This window comes from Aquarana catesbeiana, linkage group LG11, assembly GCF_042186555.1.
Source record: "Aquarana catesbeiana isolate 2022-GZ linkage group LG11, ASM4218655v1, whole genome shotgun sequence".
In the NCBI taxonomy this organism is placed as follows: Eukaryota; Metazoa; Chordata; class Amphibia; order Anura; family Ranidae; genus Aquarana; species Aquarana catesbeiana.
In genome coordinates, this window is record NC_133334.1 from 2,194,642 (window position 1) to 2,210,429 (window position 15,788).

Consider the following 15,788-nt stretch of genomic DNA (forward strand, 5'->3'; position numbering starts at 1 on the left):
AAAGCGCTGTGTACATTGACGGCGCTATATAAGTACCTGAAATAAATAAAGAAATATAATAAAACCATTTAAAATAGTCACTTGTACAGCATATACAGTGTCTATAGAAAAGAAACACCCCTCCCCTTTAAAATAATCACATTTTGTTGCTTTGCAGTCGGAAATGAAAACAGACACAGTTTTTGTTTTGTCATAGAGAACAGAATCACTAAGTTACAGAAGTTATTTTCCCCCTTTTGCTGTAATTCCAGTCTTTAGTCTGTTGGGATGTCTCTGGTAACTTTGCACATCTAGACTTTGCAAAATTATGCCCACTCTTCTTTGCAGAACGGCTCGGGTTCAGTTCCGTTTGATGGTGACCATTTGTGGACTGCAGTCTTCAATCAATCCATAGATTTTCAATGGGGTTCAAGTCCAGGCTCTGACTAGACCATGCAAGGCAGTAGCGGAGCTACCATAGTCGCAGCAGTTGCACTTGCAACTAGGCCCTGGAGTTCCGTCTGTGGGGGGGGCCCAAAAGTCCCAAACGTGGCTCCGGGGTTGCTGGCTGCAGCTATAGGCAGAGACTGCACTGACAGACCCCCCACTCCTCGTATGGACAGGAGAGGAAAGGGATCGAACAGGATCTTCTCCTCCTCCCACCCCTTTCCTCCTGAGTGTGCCTGTGGCCCCACCCACATTACAATCCCTTCAACAGCCGGTGTCTTGTCAAATACAGTCCCCTATCATATAGTGTCCTCCCTGTACTGCGCAGGCGCAGTACGGAGGACAAATGAGACGCCGAAAGTCTCCAAAGTTTAACAGCTGATCGTCAGCTGTACACGGCGCCTGCGCTTTTATTCTCACCCTATGTCCAGGATCATTCCCTACTATCCAAGTGGACATAGAGTGAGAATAAATAGTTGCTGAGCGCAGCGAGGCCGTGCCCGAAGCGTGGCGAGCGAAGCGAGCCCGCGAGGGGCCCTCTTACACAGCCATCACTAAGAAGTGCAGAAGCGCCGTGTACAGCTGATGGTCAGCTGATCAACTTCGGACACTTTCGGCATCTCCTTCTGTTCCGTACTGCGCAAGCGCTGCGCCTGCACAGTACGGAGCGGACACTATCCGATAGGAGGACAGTATATGTCAGAACACCGGCAGGTATATAGTGAAGGAAAGGCCAGCATGTACCATGGATGCTGCAACCCTCCACAGGGGATCCACAGCTCTCTAGGACAGCCAATCCCCTTCCTTCCTAATCAAACATCTCAGTGATTGAAAAGAAAGCAGCACACAGGTAGGCCAGTCATTGAGGGGACTGAAGAGAGAGTGTGTTGTCACCTCCAGAGCCCCTGTACCAACACAGCAGCCCGCTGGGGTTTCCCTGGTGTGGTGCACTACAAGCCCCAGCATGCTCTACCAGCCTCTGTGTATGTATAGCACAGGCCAGTAGGCCTTGCTTGCTGACCACATTAGTGGAACTCCAGTGTCCAAGCCTCCATCTATGGTGAGTGAAGCATCTCCCCCCTTCCTCCCACAACCCGCCAGCCTCTGAGCACACTAATGTAAGGGAGAGCTCTGTGGACTGTAATGTAAAGGGGCACTCTGATGTAAATGGGGGCTTTGGTGAGCAGAGACCCCCTTACATCAGGGTTCCCCTTTACATTACAATTCACAGAGCTCCCCCTTTAGGGCCCTTTCATATGAGGGGGACTCTGCCAAGAGGATCCGCCTGCTCAGTGGGGGATCTCTCCGCTGATCCCCGCTGAGCAGGCAGATGACAGGTCTCTATGGGCCTCTATGCGCCGGTCTGACTGTCATCCGATCTGCTAGATGGATGGATAATGGATCCCCATCTGTCTGTTTTCATTGGATGCAGGCAGGTGTAAGTAGATACTTGTCTGTTTACATCTGCCTCCCCATACAGAACAATGGGTGGTCTGATCACTTCACACGTGTAAAAAGGGCCCTTACAGTGCAAGTGGAATTTCTGCAGACTCTGAAGTAACAGGGGCTCTGGGAACCCTGATTAAAGGGGAATGCTGGGAACGATGCTCCAGTTACCAGGGACTCCTTATATCAGAGTCTTCAGTGTTCCTCCTCTCATCAGAGTTCTCACCGTTCTTCCTTAAATCAAAGTCCCCAGGGTTCTCCCTTATATCAAAGTCTGCACAGTTACCCCTGTAAGAGAACTCTGTAAATTCAGATGTAAATGGGAAACTCTGTGTATTCAGATGTAAAGCAGAGCTCTGTGGTCTCTGATGTAAGGGGGACTCTTGTGATTAAATATAGACAATTAGAAATGTTATTTAATAACAAAATATATGTACTACAAAAAATAATTTGTGCAGCTAAAGTCTTCAGGTTTGGCTTGAAGAAAAGGTGACAACCTTACCCAAGACATCAGGAAGGGGTCCTGCTGCAGGACCATAATCAAGGGACCCGCAATGGGAGAAAAGGACCCCAGGATCATTGGAAAGGGCAACGGGAGCAGAGGTCAGGGGGGCCCTTCATGGTTCCTTGCACCAGGACCCTGAAGGTTCTAGTTACGGTTCTGATGCAAGGACATCCCTGCCTTCTCCTCCAACCGCTGTGTGCTCATTGGTGGACAATCCCCACCTTCTCCTCCAACCACTGTGTGCTCATTGGTGGACAATCCCCACCTTCTCCTCCAACCACTGTGTGCTCATTGGTGGACAATCCCCACCTTCTCCTCCAACCACTGTGTGCTCATTGGTGGACAATCCCCACCTTCTCCTCCAACCACTGTGTGCTCATTGGTGGACAATCCCCACCTTCTGCTCCAACCACTGTGTGCTCATTGTTACTGTGCGATCCTTGTTGCCGTGCACTCAATGTTGTACCTGTACCACACCTGTATGTCACATGTATATCACCTGTACCTCACATGTAGGTCTGATCTTCTCAACATGCCTGAGGAAATGACCGCCCTTTGCAGCTGATGACATCTTGCCGCCCAGCACCACCACTTTGCTTATGCATATGCAGTAACCTGTGATCCAGATACCGAGGCTACCAGACTGACCTGAGACTCCCAATCTTTTAATTCTGGCAAACAACATTGCCGGAAGGACTATCCCACACAGAGGAGAGCACGGACTGTGAGTTATCCCCAGCAGGGAATAGCACCACTTACTTGTTAGGCTCATGCGATTTAATGGTTACAAACACTGCCAGTGTGAACCCAATCAGGACACATGCCACACCTGAAGGCAGTGTCCCTCCATTAACGGCACTGCATGAGTTTAGCCTCAATCCACCAGGATTTGCATGCGTCTACATGCACAAATATAGACTGCCATAAGCCAGACCTATAAACTGTCACCTACACTGCCCAGGACTGCCGATACACTGGTGACTTGCATTACTGGTTTCTAGCCGTTAGATCTGGTTCATCTTAGCTGCTACCCACGCTTTTCATGCATTCTATCCAACAATTGCAGGAACATCAGTGTATGCTGTGACATACAGTTCCCTGCCCAGCTGATCCAGTCCATTTAGGGAATTAAGGAGCCCAGATGTCCACGGTGAGTTATACGGATGTGTATGGGCTGACACCACAGCGGTTACCTGGGACTCCTTCAGACCCCACACACCCTGCATTTTATTCTTGAGCTGGTATAGTCAGTACCCTAAATTTATGTGGTATTTCAGTGTGCTTGACTTTGGATGTGGCTGTACAACCAGGCATGTCTTTTATGTATGACAACGTTGTCGACTTTTAATTGTCTACTGCCTATTGACTGTGATTACAATTTATCTATTTTTTCTATATACTGATCAATAAAGTTTTTTCAAGGAGAAACAACCGGCTGCCCTATTCCCTCTTCACACCTTTTGAACTACTTATAGGTCCTTCCTATTTTTTCCCTTGTTACAGCATCTGTATATCACCTGTATGTAACATGTACATCTCCTATAGAGAGCCTGTGTATTACCTGTACAATACCTGTAAATCGCCTGTATATCACCTGTATGTCACATGTATATGGCACCAATAAGCACACCATTGGTTGTCACTACATCACTGGACTAGTATCTGTGCCTGAAAGTTGCTCACCCCAGGGAGTATTATAACCACCACCTACCCCCAGCTTACTATATTATACACACACATACAGTATCTGACAAAAGTAAGTACACCCCTCAGTGACATTGGTGTAAATCTTTTCTTCTCTCTTTTCATGTGACAACACTGAAGAAATGACACTTGTCTACAATGTAAAGTAGTGAGTGTACAGCTTGTATAACAGTGTAAATTTGCTGTCCCCTCAAAATAACTCAACACACAGCCATTAATGTCTAAACCGCTGGCAACAAAAGTCAGTACACCCCTAAGTGAAAATCTCCAAATTGGGCCCAAAGTGTCAATATTTTGTGTGGCCACCATTATTTTCCAGCACTGCCTTAACCCTCTTGGACACCAGAGCTTCACAGGTTGTCACTGGAGTCCTCTTCCCCTCCTCCATGATGACATCACAGAGCTGGTGGATGTTAGAGACCTTGCGCTCCTCCACCTTCCGTTTGAGGATGTCCCACAGATGATCAATAGGGTTTAGGTCTGGAGACATGCTTGGCCAGTCCATCACCTTTACCCTCAGCTTCTTTAGCAAGGCAGTGGTGGTCTTGGAGGTGTGTTTGGGGTGGTTATCATGTTGGAATACTGCCCTGCGGTCCAGTCTCTGAAGGGAGGGGATCATGCTCTGCTTCAGTATATCACAGTACATGTTGGCATTCATGGTTACCTCAATGATCTGTAGCCCCCCAGTGCCGGCAGCACTCATGCAGCCCCAGACCATGACACTCCCACCACCATGCTTGACTGTAGACAAGACACACTTGTCTTTGTCCTCCTCACCTGGTTGCCCCCACACACGCTTGTCACCATCTGAACCAAATACGTTTATCTTGGTCTCATCAGACCACAGGACATGGTTCCAGTAATCCATGTCCTTAGTCTGCTTGTCTTCAGCAAACTGTTTGCGGGCTTTCTTGTACATCATCTTTAGAAGAGGCTTCCTTCTGGGATGACAGCCATGCAGACCAATTTGATGCAGTGTGTGGCGTATGGTCTGAGCACTGACAGGCTGACCCCCCACCCCTACAACCTCTGCAGCAATGCTGGCAGCACTCATACGTCTATTTCCCAAAGACAACCTCTGGATATGACGCTGAGCACGTGACCTCAACTTCTTTGGTGGACCATGGTGAGGCCTGTTCTGAGTGGAACCTGTCCTGTTATTCCGCTGTATGGTCTTGGCCACCGTGCTGCAGCTCAGTCTCAGGGTCTTGGCAATCTTCTTATAGCCTAGGCCATCTTTATGTAGAGCAACTATTCTTTTCTTCAGATCCTCAGAGAGTTCTTTGCCATGAGGTTCCATGTTGTACTTCCAGTGACCAGTATGAGAGAGTGAGAGCGATAACACCAAATTTAACACACCTGCTCCCCATTCACACCTGAGACCTTGTAACACTAACGAGTCACATGACACCGGGGAGGGAAAATGGCTAATTGGGCCCAATTTGGAGATTTTCACTTAGGGGTGTACTGACTTTTGTTGCCAGCGGTTTAGACATTAATGGCTGTGTGTTGAGTTATTTTGAGGGGACAGCTAGTTAACAAGAGATGACCAAATAATATAGCTCAACTAAAAAAGTGATTGGATCAAGAAAGTGTAAAGTGGTTAATTGCGCTGATATTATCCTCTTATTACTATAATCCTGTGAATAATTAAATCAGTGTTTTAACTGCAACAATCCTCCTATAAATAATAGGTGCCTCAGAGTGATCTAAAATTCCCTAAAAATTATTAATAAATTACCCCACCAACAGGAGCGTGTATAAACTCATAAATAAATCAATAAATATTAAAACTATTGATGTAAAGTGCTCAAAGTAATCCCAGTTATATCTCTTGTTTACATGTATTCAGTGCCAAATGTAACAAAAACTAAATCAATATAGCAATAATTAGCAAAATAAGTTTAAAGACTCATCAGCATATAGTGCTCCAAAACCATCTAGTATTCTTTGTATAAATGAAATCAATCAGTGTCAGTTCCAATGTAATAAAATTATAAATAAATAAATAAATAGATAGTATCAACAGAAAAGTTTTACTTTCACTTCTTCTCTTGTTTGATTATACTCCGCTAATCCGCTCATATCCAGGGCATGAAAAGATAAAAAGATGAAAAACTGAGCGCTGAGCTCCATGCAGCTGATGTAAAACGCGATCGCGGGGAATTGGATATGTGAGTGAAACTGAGCAGTTTGATACTTATCATTCAACTGTTATGATCTCTGCGCAATGGATGCATATATTTTTTTTTCTTTTAATGCCCTGGATATGAGCGGATTAGCGGAGTATAATCAAACAAGAGAAGAAGTGAAAGTAAAACTTTTCTGTTGATACTATCTATTTATTTATTTATTTATTTATTTATAATTTTATTACATTGGAACTGGCACTGATTGATTTCATTTATACAAAGAATACTAGATGGTTTTGGAGTACTATATGTTGATGAGTCTTTAAACTTATTTTACTATTTATTGATATATTGATTTAGTTTTTGTTACATTTGGCACTGAATACATGTAAACAAGAGATATAACTGGGATTACTTTGAGCACTTTACATCAATAGTTTTAATATTTATTGATTTATTTATGAGTTTATACACGCTCCTGTTGGTGGGGTAATTTATTAATAATTTTTAGGGAATTTTAGATCACTCTGAGGCACCTATTATTTATAGGAGGATTGTTGCAGTTAAAACACTGATTTAATTATTCACAGGATTATAGTAATAAGAGGATAATATCAGTGCAATTAACCACTTTACACTTTATTTCTTCAGTGTTGTCACATGAAAAGATAGAAGAAAAGACACACACACACACACACACACACACACACACACACACACACACACACACTATATATCCCCTTTGTAGTCACTATCAGAAAAAAGATCTAACGTTCACCTGTTCAAATATGTTAAAGTCCCAATGTCCATGGGGTGTACTTATTTTTCACAGACAGTATGATCCCTATGGCACCCTAGTGAGGTCACAAGTTTACATGAAATATAACTGTCCATTCCTTACCTTTCTTTAAAAATCTGAAGTAGAGGAAACCCGATAAACCCACAATGAGCACAATCAAAAGTGTCAGGAGCACAGCGGTGATAACGGATCCGGAGTTATCTTCTCTCTCTGTAATGATAAAGGACATATAATGATCTGGATGTAGAATACATATGAGGCACTTTGGTTTGTTTTTAGAGCAACACAGACAGTTCCTTTTACACACCGGAGAACCTGGAGCCTCAGATAGAGGAGGAGCTCTGTGTTTTATGGTGAAAGGATAAGAGACCCCCAATAATAAGTACAGAAGCCCACACAGCAACAAAACCTGTACAGTATGTCCAGGGGGGAGGTGTGGGTTATATTCAGTATTAAGAGTGCGGTACTGTGGCCGTGTCCTCCTCCGGTGGATCTCCATGGAAGGCCATACTGACAGGATCTCACCTGCTGAGCTGTGATGTATGTGATGTGGTATCTCTGTAGATGGTCAGCAGTGTGGCCTAAAGGAATTTGGATGGAAATTGGCAAAATAACTGAGAAGTTAGCCTTCTGGCTGACCAAACGTGGACTTCTTCCCCCCCAAAATGGTTTGAGACTGCTTTAAAATGGCTATATGAGTGGAGAATACATCTCAGCTTTATGCCGCAGAAGGCTACAGGCATAACTTTGAGGAGAGTTTTCACCCACATTGAGTTACATCCCGAAGGTCCTGATAACCGAGAATTGGTTTTTCTGGACTTGGAAAAAGCATTTGATTCGGTTGACTGGGTTATATGTGGGCAATCCGTATGTGCTTTGGTGAAGTATTCCTCAAATGGATAGGTTTATTATATGACTATTAGGTGGCCACTATAAAAACAGCCAGAAGGCTAACTGCGCCCCATTCTGGTTGGCCGCGGCACCAGACAGGGTTGCCCTATCGGCTGGGCTTTGCCCTGATGATGGACCTGATTGCAGTGACCTCCCCCTATGTACGTGTCGTTCAGGTGGGTAGCTTAGAGGAGAAGATGGCCCTTTTTGCAGATGATGTGGTACTGTTTTTTGGATGACCCAGTAACCTCCTTACCGCATTATCCTGGACCGTGTAGCCACTTTTTTTGGTTTAAGGGTCAATTGGCCCAAATCCACAGTTCTCCCTTTGGGTAAGGATGTATGCAAATCCTTATTGTCTACTACACCTCTTCAATGGGTGACTCATGTGAAGTATTTAGGGCTCACGATTACTAATTCCGTATCGCATTTTATATGATTGAAGGTTTCCCCCATTATAACCCAACCCATAACTCTAAGCAAAAAGATTAGTGCCTGGAGGAACCCCCCTCTCTCCATGATGGGGAAAGTAAATTTGTTAAAAATGAAATTTCTCCCTCTTATGTTATATGTCCTGCGGAACACGCCTGTGTGGATTCCTAAGACTATTTTTTAATCTTTACATGGCCTGATTTTTGAGTTTTTGGCAAGGTGTTGTCCAGAGACTCCAGCTTAGAATTTTACAGCAACCTTGGAAGGAAGGGGGCTTAGCCACTCTGAATTTTTATAAATATTTCCTAGCAGGTCAATTAGTTGTTGCGCATAGATGGCTAATCAAAAAATATCAATCTCAGTTTGAGCAACCCCCCAAAAAAGATTAAAAAATTTAATAAGTAAAACTACAGACGCTATATTTATATATGACGGTACGTCCGTTCGAGTCTGCTGGGTTATCCCCAAATGCATACTGTTCCCGCATATACCAGATAGTCCAATTGCTGGTCCAGCATCACACAGGTGGTTATTCTGCCCCTTGGATACCCAGCAGACAGGCTCATCTCAGTAGACCGCATCAAGGGTTGCTTGTAATGTCTAATGTTGCCTACCCCTTCCTGGGTATCCGACTACACATACTGAATATATCTTATGCACCATGGCCTCACTAAAAATAACTACTTGGAATGTCCGAGACCTGGGTGAAAGGGCCAAGCGCCTGGCGGTCCTCTCCCACCTCAAATCTCAGCGGGCGGACATTTCCATCCTTGTTGAGACCCATCTGGCAGGGCAGAAGCAGATGAGCCTCAAGAAGCCCTGGGTGGGATGGCTGTACCAGGCCCCCTACACCACCAATTCTCGCGGGGTCGCAATCCTTATAGCTAAAACTGTACGCTTCCAACTTCACACACTAAAGTCGGATCCCCAGGGGCGCTCATTGTTTTTGCATGCTTCCATCGGGAGCCTGGAGATGCTCCTTCTCCCATTTTATGTTCCCCCGCCATTCACCTTTGACATGTTGTAGACTGGGGTTACTTTCATGGCACAACACCCATCAGTACCAGCTATCTGGGCTGGGGACTTTAATATGGTCATCGCCCCTAGCCTAGACCGAATGAGCTTGGTCACCCCATCAGCTCCTGCACCCAGCATCACTAGATTTGGGAGATTTCTAACGGAGTTCGCTCTTACAGATACATGGAGGCACAAACACCCACAACAAATACGCTTCTCTTGCTTCACCCCCTCACGCTCAGCCATGTCTCGGTTAGACTATATTTTTCTCACCCCCTCCCTTCTTCCTCATCTCGTAGACGTGGGTTTTGACACTAGAGTACTATCGGACCACTCCCCATATTGGATCAAACTGCGCTTGCCAAACCCACCTGCGGCACGTGTCTGGAGACTAAACCCATTTTGGCTCAATGTCCTAACAGATTTGGACTCTGTCCAACTCGAGCTGGACCATTTCTTCCGCAGAAATGACGGCTCCGCCTCTTTCAGATCCGTCTGGGAGGCATTTAAAATGCACGCCCGTATGATCTTATCCACGCGCATCAATAGGCACAAAGCAACCTCTAAACACCTGCTAGGCCAAGCGGAGGAACATCTAGACACCTTATAACAGGCCTTCCAAAATGACCCAACACCAACCAACGCCTCTCTCCTGCGCATGCAGGTTAGGCTCACAGATCAACTACACCTCCAGAAAGCCAAACAGGGCATCTTCTTCAGTAAACAACGCATATACGAGTTTGGCGAACGAGCTGGTAAGCTCCTAGCCTTTATGGCACACCTGGATCATAAACCCCCAGTGGTGGTCTCTCCAATCAAAGACGGGGGACATAGTGACAGACCCTGATCAGGTGGCTGAGGAGTTCAGGGCCTTTTATTCGGACCTGTACTCCTCTACCACACACCACACTCACGACGAGCTTTCAGCATTTTTACGAGACATCGACTTCCCCATACTTACCTCTCCCCAGGTCGCCCAGCTTGAAGCACCTATCACCACTGACTGCATAGCAGAAGCCTTGGCACACCTCCCTGCTTCCAAGACGCCCGGCTTAGACGGTCTCCCCCTCAAATTCTATAGTCAATTCAGTGAAATTCTACTCCCCAAACTAAGTAAGCTGTATACGCACATATTTGACTCCAACACACTCCCAACATCCATGGGTGAAGGCCTCATTGTTCTCATACCTAAGCCAGGTAAGGACCCACTGTTTCCCGAATCATACAGACCTATATCCTTACTCCAATTAGACGTTAAAATACTGGCCAAAATTCTTGCTCTCCGCCCAAACAAAGTTATCCTTAGTCTAATACATTCCAACCAGACCGTATTTATGCCCAATAAAAATACAGCCTTTAACCTTAGGCGGCTCCATATGAACCTTCAATCCCAACACACAGAAATTGGCTCCAGAGTAGTAGTCAGCCTAGATGCCACTAAGGCGTTTGACTCCGTGGAATGGAGTTATCTCTGGGAATGCCTACATAGATTTGGCTTCGGCCGGAAATTTATAAAGTGGCTTCAACTTTTGTACCAGGCCCCCACAGCTCGCATACAGGTCAATGGTAGAATCTCCCGCCCATTCCAACTTTCTCGTGGTACGCGCCAGGGATGCCCCATATCGCCCCTATTGTACGCCTTGGCTGTGGAGCCTCTGGCTATAGCCCTTAGAAATCACCCCAGCATTAAGGGCCTCAGACGCGGCCACCTGACAAAGGTTATCAGCCTCTACGCGGATGACATGCTCCTATACCTTGCTGACGCCGGTCCTTCACTCCAAACAGCCCTTCAAACTATTACAGTCTTTGGAGTATTCTCCGGGCTCCAAATCAACTGGACCAAGTCCCACATCCTCCCACTAGATCTGGGCGCCCCAACGGCTGATCAAGACGCACTCCCACTAGTTAGGACCAATAACATCAAATATCTAGGGGTGCTTGTCTCCAGATCCCTTCGGGATTACATCACCCTTAATGTTGAACCCTTATTCCTCTTCCTAAAGTCTAAAACACAAACATGGTCCCGTCTACCCCTAGGTGTAATGGGTCGCATAAATTTAGTTAAAATGATCCTCCTCCCTAAACTCCTATACATCTTCTGGCAGGCCCCTCTATATCTCCCCCCACGTATATTCAAATCCATGGAATCCATTATCAACATGTTTATTTGGGGATCCTCCCACCACAAATTGCGCTGGCGAGTTCTGAAGTGCCCGACCGAACTGGGCGGCACCGCACTCCCCGATCTCTTTCTCTATTACGTAGCATCTCAAATCTCCCACTTTTTTCACTTCAACCACTCTGACAGAGAAAGATACTCCACATTAGTTTGCTCCCAAGTCCCAGACCCTTTGTTTCACCCCTTCCAGATTTTATTTTGCGGCCCTCTCAACCTAATTCGAAATGATGACCAGACGCAAATGCTATATCACCATTGTAAGATCTGGCAACTCGCAATGCGTATTGGAGAGGCACCCTCCCCTCATTCTCACATGCCCCTCTGGCTCAACCCACACTTGCCCGAACTGCAATCTCTCCCTGATCATGGATTATGGGTTGATAAGGGTATCATATACTTGTCACAGGTGGTGTCGGGTGGGTCGGTAAAATCTTTCCAGGCCCTCAAGGATAATTTTGCCCTACCTAATCACATGCTATTTCGTTTTCTTCAACTCAGACACGCACTCTGCACACAGTTCGGGGGTTCTGTCCCGAGTCTTGAGGTCCCACTGTTGGTGGACATTGCTCTGGGTGAAGACCCTCAAAAACTAATATCCCTCCTATACACATACCTCATGACGCCCGCAGCGGTCTCCACCGCTCAGCAGTTGAGATCCCGTTGGGAGCCCGACCTGGGCACATTATCAGATGAAGACTGGAAAGAGGCTCTCGCCAACTGTAAAACTGTGTCTCCCAAATTGTCTGATCGCCTTACCAACCTCTATATCCTCCACAGATCCTACTTGATGCCTTATCGCATTTCTAAGTACAGACCTGGCCATAATCCTAACTGCCCCAGCTGTAATCACTTAAATGCATCATTCTTTCATCTAATCTGGGCCTGCCAGTCCGCACAGGGGTTCTGGACTCAGGTGGTCCAGTACAGGTATGCCCATTTGCCCAGCCGTGCCATTCTGCCGACGTACATCATCGTGCGCCGGTCGGGAACCGGTTAAACACAAAGCATAGGTGCCTCTTCACCTGGGCTGCTGGTCTGATCCATGGCAATTAGTTTGAGAAAAAAATAGATTCGTGTCCAAATAGACAAGTCAGGTAGCGGTTCAGGGGGGGGTGCATAGCAGAGGTGCTCTCCCAGCATAGAACAACTTACATGTTTCGTTCCCTTACTTCATGCAACTTCTTCAGAGCTTGGGGATTGGTTAGTCATTATCTGTTTAAATAGGGAAGCTACAAATCACCCCTAATTAAGTGTAATTAAAACCAGGTGCTACCCACCCTTCAACCAAATGACCATGTGATAGACATAGACAGATTTTTAAAAAAAAGATTCCTAAAACTTTTTTATGAGGGATTATATATTGTTTACAGGGAGGGTATAGACAGATTGGTGGGATCCCCTTTACCGGTATTCCCACCATATCTGTTATTCAGGGGTGGTTGTGTACACGTTTTTCTGTGTTCAGCTTTGTATAGCTAATAAATCTAAAATATTAGCCTTTAAAATGAGCACTTTTGATTTTTCATGTTCGTGTCCCATAGACTTTAACGGAATAAAGTAATGAACCACAAGGAGAAAAAATTAAATTCTCCAAATTGTTGCCAACATCCCGAATTATATTTATAGATGGAACCCTCCCCAAGGAGGAAAAGGGAACACTTGTACCCCCGGTTCACAGGGACTTTAAAGGCAAACAGTCACAATATTATTATAAAAGCATATTTATTTAGAAAAATTGCTTAAAAAACATGGCACTAAAAACATGATAATCTATACAGAACATTGATGTACATCACGGTTTACATATATTTTGTTTTCTATACTTTCCAAGCTGAAGCCTATTTTCTCCATGGACCTAACATGTTTCAGGACAAAAGTCCCTTCTTCAGAGGTGTTTTGTAGGAGAAACAGATGGATGTATTCAATATTAATATTGGAAGATATATGCAATATAGCAGTGTATGTAAGAAAGTGTATTTTCCTTAGGAATTTGGAATAGACCTCTGCTGCCAAGTGTCCATCAAAAAGATGATGGGCCCCATTCGCGCCTAGGGAAGCCCACACAATGGATGGATCGATATAGCAAGGGCATTGTTCCTGGTCAAGGTTCAGTCTAGACTTTAACGGTGTTCGCATACATTTTTGCCTGTTCTAGTGCAAACTGAACTGGGGGGTGTTCGGCTCATCCCTAACTAAGCCCTTATTCACCATCTACAAATTTCTTTTCCCTGAAACCAATACATTTCTGAGTGTGTAAGTCTCAGTGGGTGGTGCCTGATCTACAGTAGATACGGAGGATTGGGAGGATGTCTGGGATGCCAATGCACCCTTCACCAGGCTCATCTCTGCTCGTGACCAACTTATTCATTATATTATTATTATTATTACGATACAGGATTTATATAGCGCCAAAAGTTTGCGCAGTGCTTTACAACTTTGGGGAAGACAGTACAATTACAATACAATTCAATACAGGAGGGATCAGAGGAGGGTTTTCAGGGATCGTTTAAAAGCCAATAGAGTGGGAGATAGATGGACAGATTGGGGTAAGGAGTTCCAAAGGCTTAGAGAGGCTCTGGAAAAGTCCTGGAGACAAGCATGGGAGGAGGTGATGAGTGATCTAGAGAGAAGGAGGTCTTGAGAAGAACGAGTAGGTTGGTATTTAGAGACTAGGCTAGTGATGTAGCTGTGGGCAGAGTTGTGGATGGCTTTGTAGGTAGTTGTTAGTATTTTGAATTTAATTCGTTGGGTGAGTGGAAACCAATGGAAAGATTGACAGAGAGAAGTAGCAGAGACAGAGCGATTGGTAAGGTGGATGAGTCTGGAAGCAGCATTCATGATGGGCTGATTATGCAGAGGTGAGCCAATGAGAATGGAGTTTCAGTAATCAAGGTGAGAGATGACCAGCGAGTGAATTAAGAGCTTTGTTGTGTCATTGGTTAGAAAGGGGCGTATTTTGGAAATGTTCTGGAGGTTTTCGTTTCTTTGTCCGCTGCTATTCCATCTATCCTGCAGTGACCTCAGATTCGTGTAAGTCGTAGCATGGTGCGGCGGAGGACGGACGCCATCCCCTGAGCCACGTTCCAGGGAGAGCCATCATCATCATCACCATCCTGATCATCATCTCTTGTTCCAGTGTGGTAAATGGCAATAGCCCAAACTTATAGACACCGTATACAGACACTATTGCCTCTTGCACCATCTATCATCCTTAGCGCCAAGGATCTAGGCCAAAACTCATACACTGTATACAGACATCTCTACCTTCTATCACTCCACTTGTACTTGTAGTTCTACAGGGGGCAACATCTTTAAACCTGTGATTCCCTTTGCAGTTTGTTCAACACAGGAAGATTTGTTTCTTTGTCTCTTTACAACCAATTGATTCAGGTTGCTTTGCTCTGCTATTCAGAAACTCTTTGCATGCAATTGATTACAAAGGCTAGCTGAAGATTAACCGGATTGTCTCACAGTGATACAGGACTACTTCTCACCTCCTTCCCTACTGCAGGGATTCATTTCTACTGAGCTCATAGAGCTTCAATTCACCTAGAACTCTCTGAAAGAGCAAGCTGAATTCCAATACAATTTCTCACTGCAAAAGGTTATAACATTGTATTTACTGTTCTTGGTCTATGGGTTGAAGAGCAGAAGAGAGGGGTCTGACAGGAGTAATAGCCATTCCTCTACCCTTCTGTAACCTATATATATATATATATATATATATATATATATATATGTGTGTATGTAGCAAGGTCCCAGGCCCGCTTCAGTCTAATGAGAACTTCCAGGGCCAGGGATAGCTGACATCCTTCTGTATGTAGTGGGTTGTGAGGCATTGTGGGTGTATAGTTGTTAAAGTTATTGGGCGCCAGACACTTCTTGAATGCAAAAGAGAGTTTATTTCTCTTAACAAACTCTTGTGGGGAGAGAGTGTTGTGGAAAATTTTATATTAATATATTGTCATAAATCTCCCAGGGTCTGATCTCGTGTGTTGCGTTGTTAAATCCTTATATGGTCATTCACATCCTGTGAGGTCATATCCTGTGTCCATTTCTTGTGAGGTCACAAGCTTTGTAAGAGGTGTTTGGCTGTTGGAAGCTCAACCCTCAAGCTTTGGGACTTGCTATCGATATGCTAATAAAGTGGCTCATTCAGACAGCTGAGGGAGGCTGGCTGCAGTGTGTTTTTTGGAACTGGAAGCATGAGGATGTGATTATTTGTGAGCATGAGGCACACACCAGAGGATGAGCTAC

The 15,788-nt window shown here is 45.1% G+C and overlaps 1 protein-coding gene across 1 annotated transcript in view; it reads right to left on the reverse strand.

The window, feature by feature from the left end:
• The window catches only part of LOC141111801 (hemicentin-1-like), a 236,467-nt gene that overhangs the window by 93,663 nt on the left and 127,016 nt on the right, over window positions 1–15,788 (reverse strand). The window contains exon 4 of the mRNA XM_073603936.1: window positions 7,115–7,222. Coding sequence (XP_073460037.1) covers window positions 7,115–7,222 — 108 coding nt within the window. The remainder of the gene's footprint in view (window positions 1–7,114; window positions 7,223–15,788) is intronic.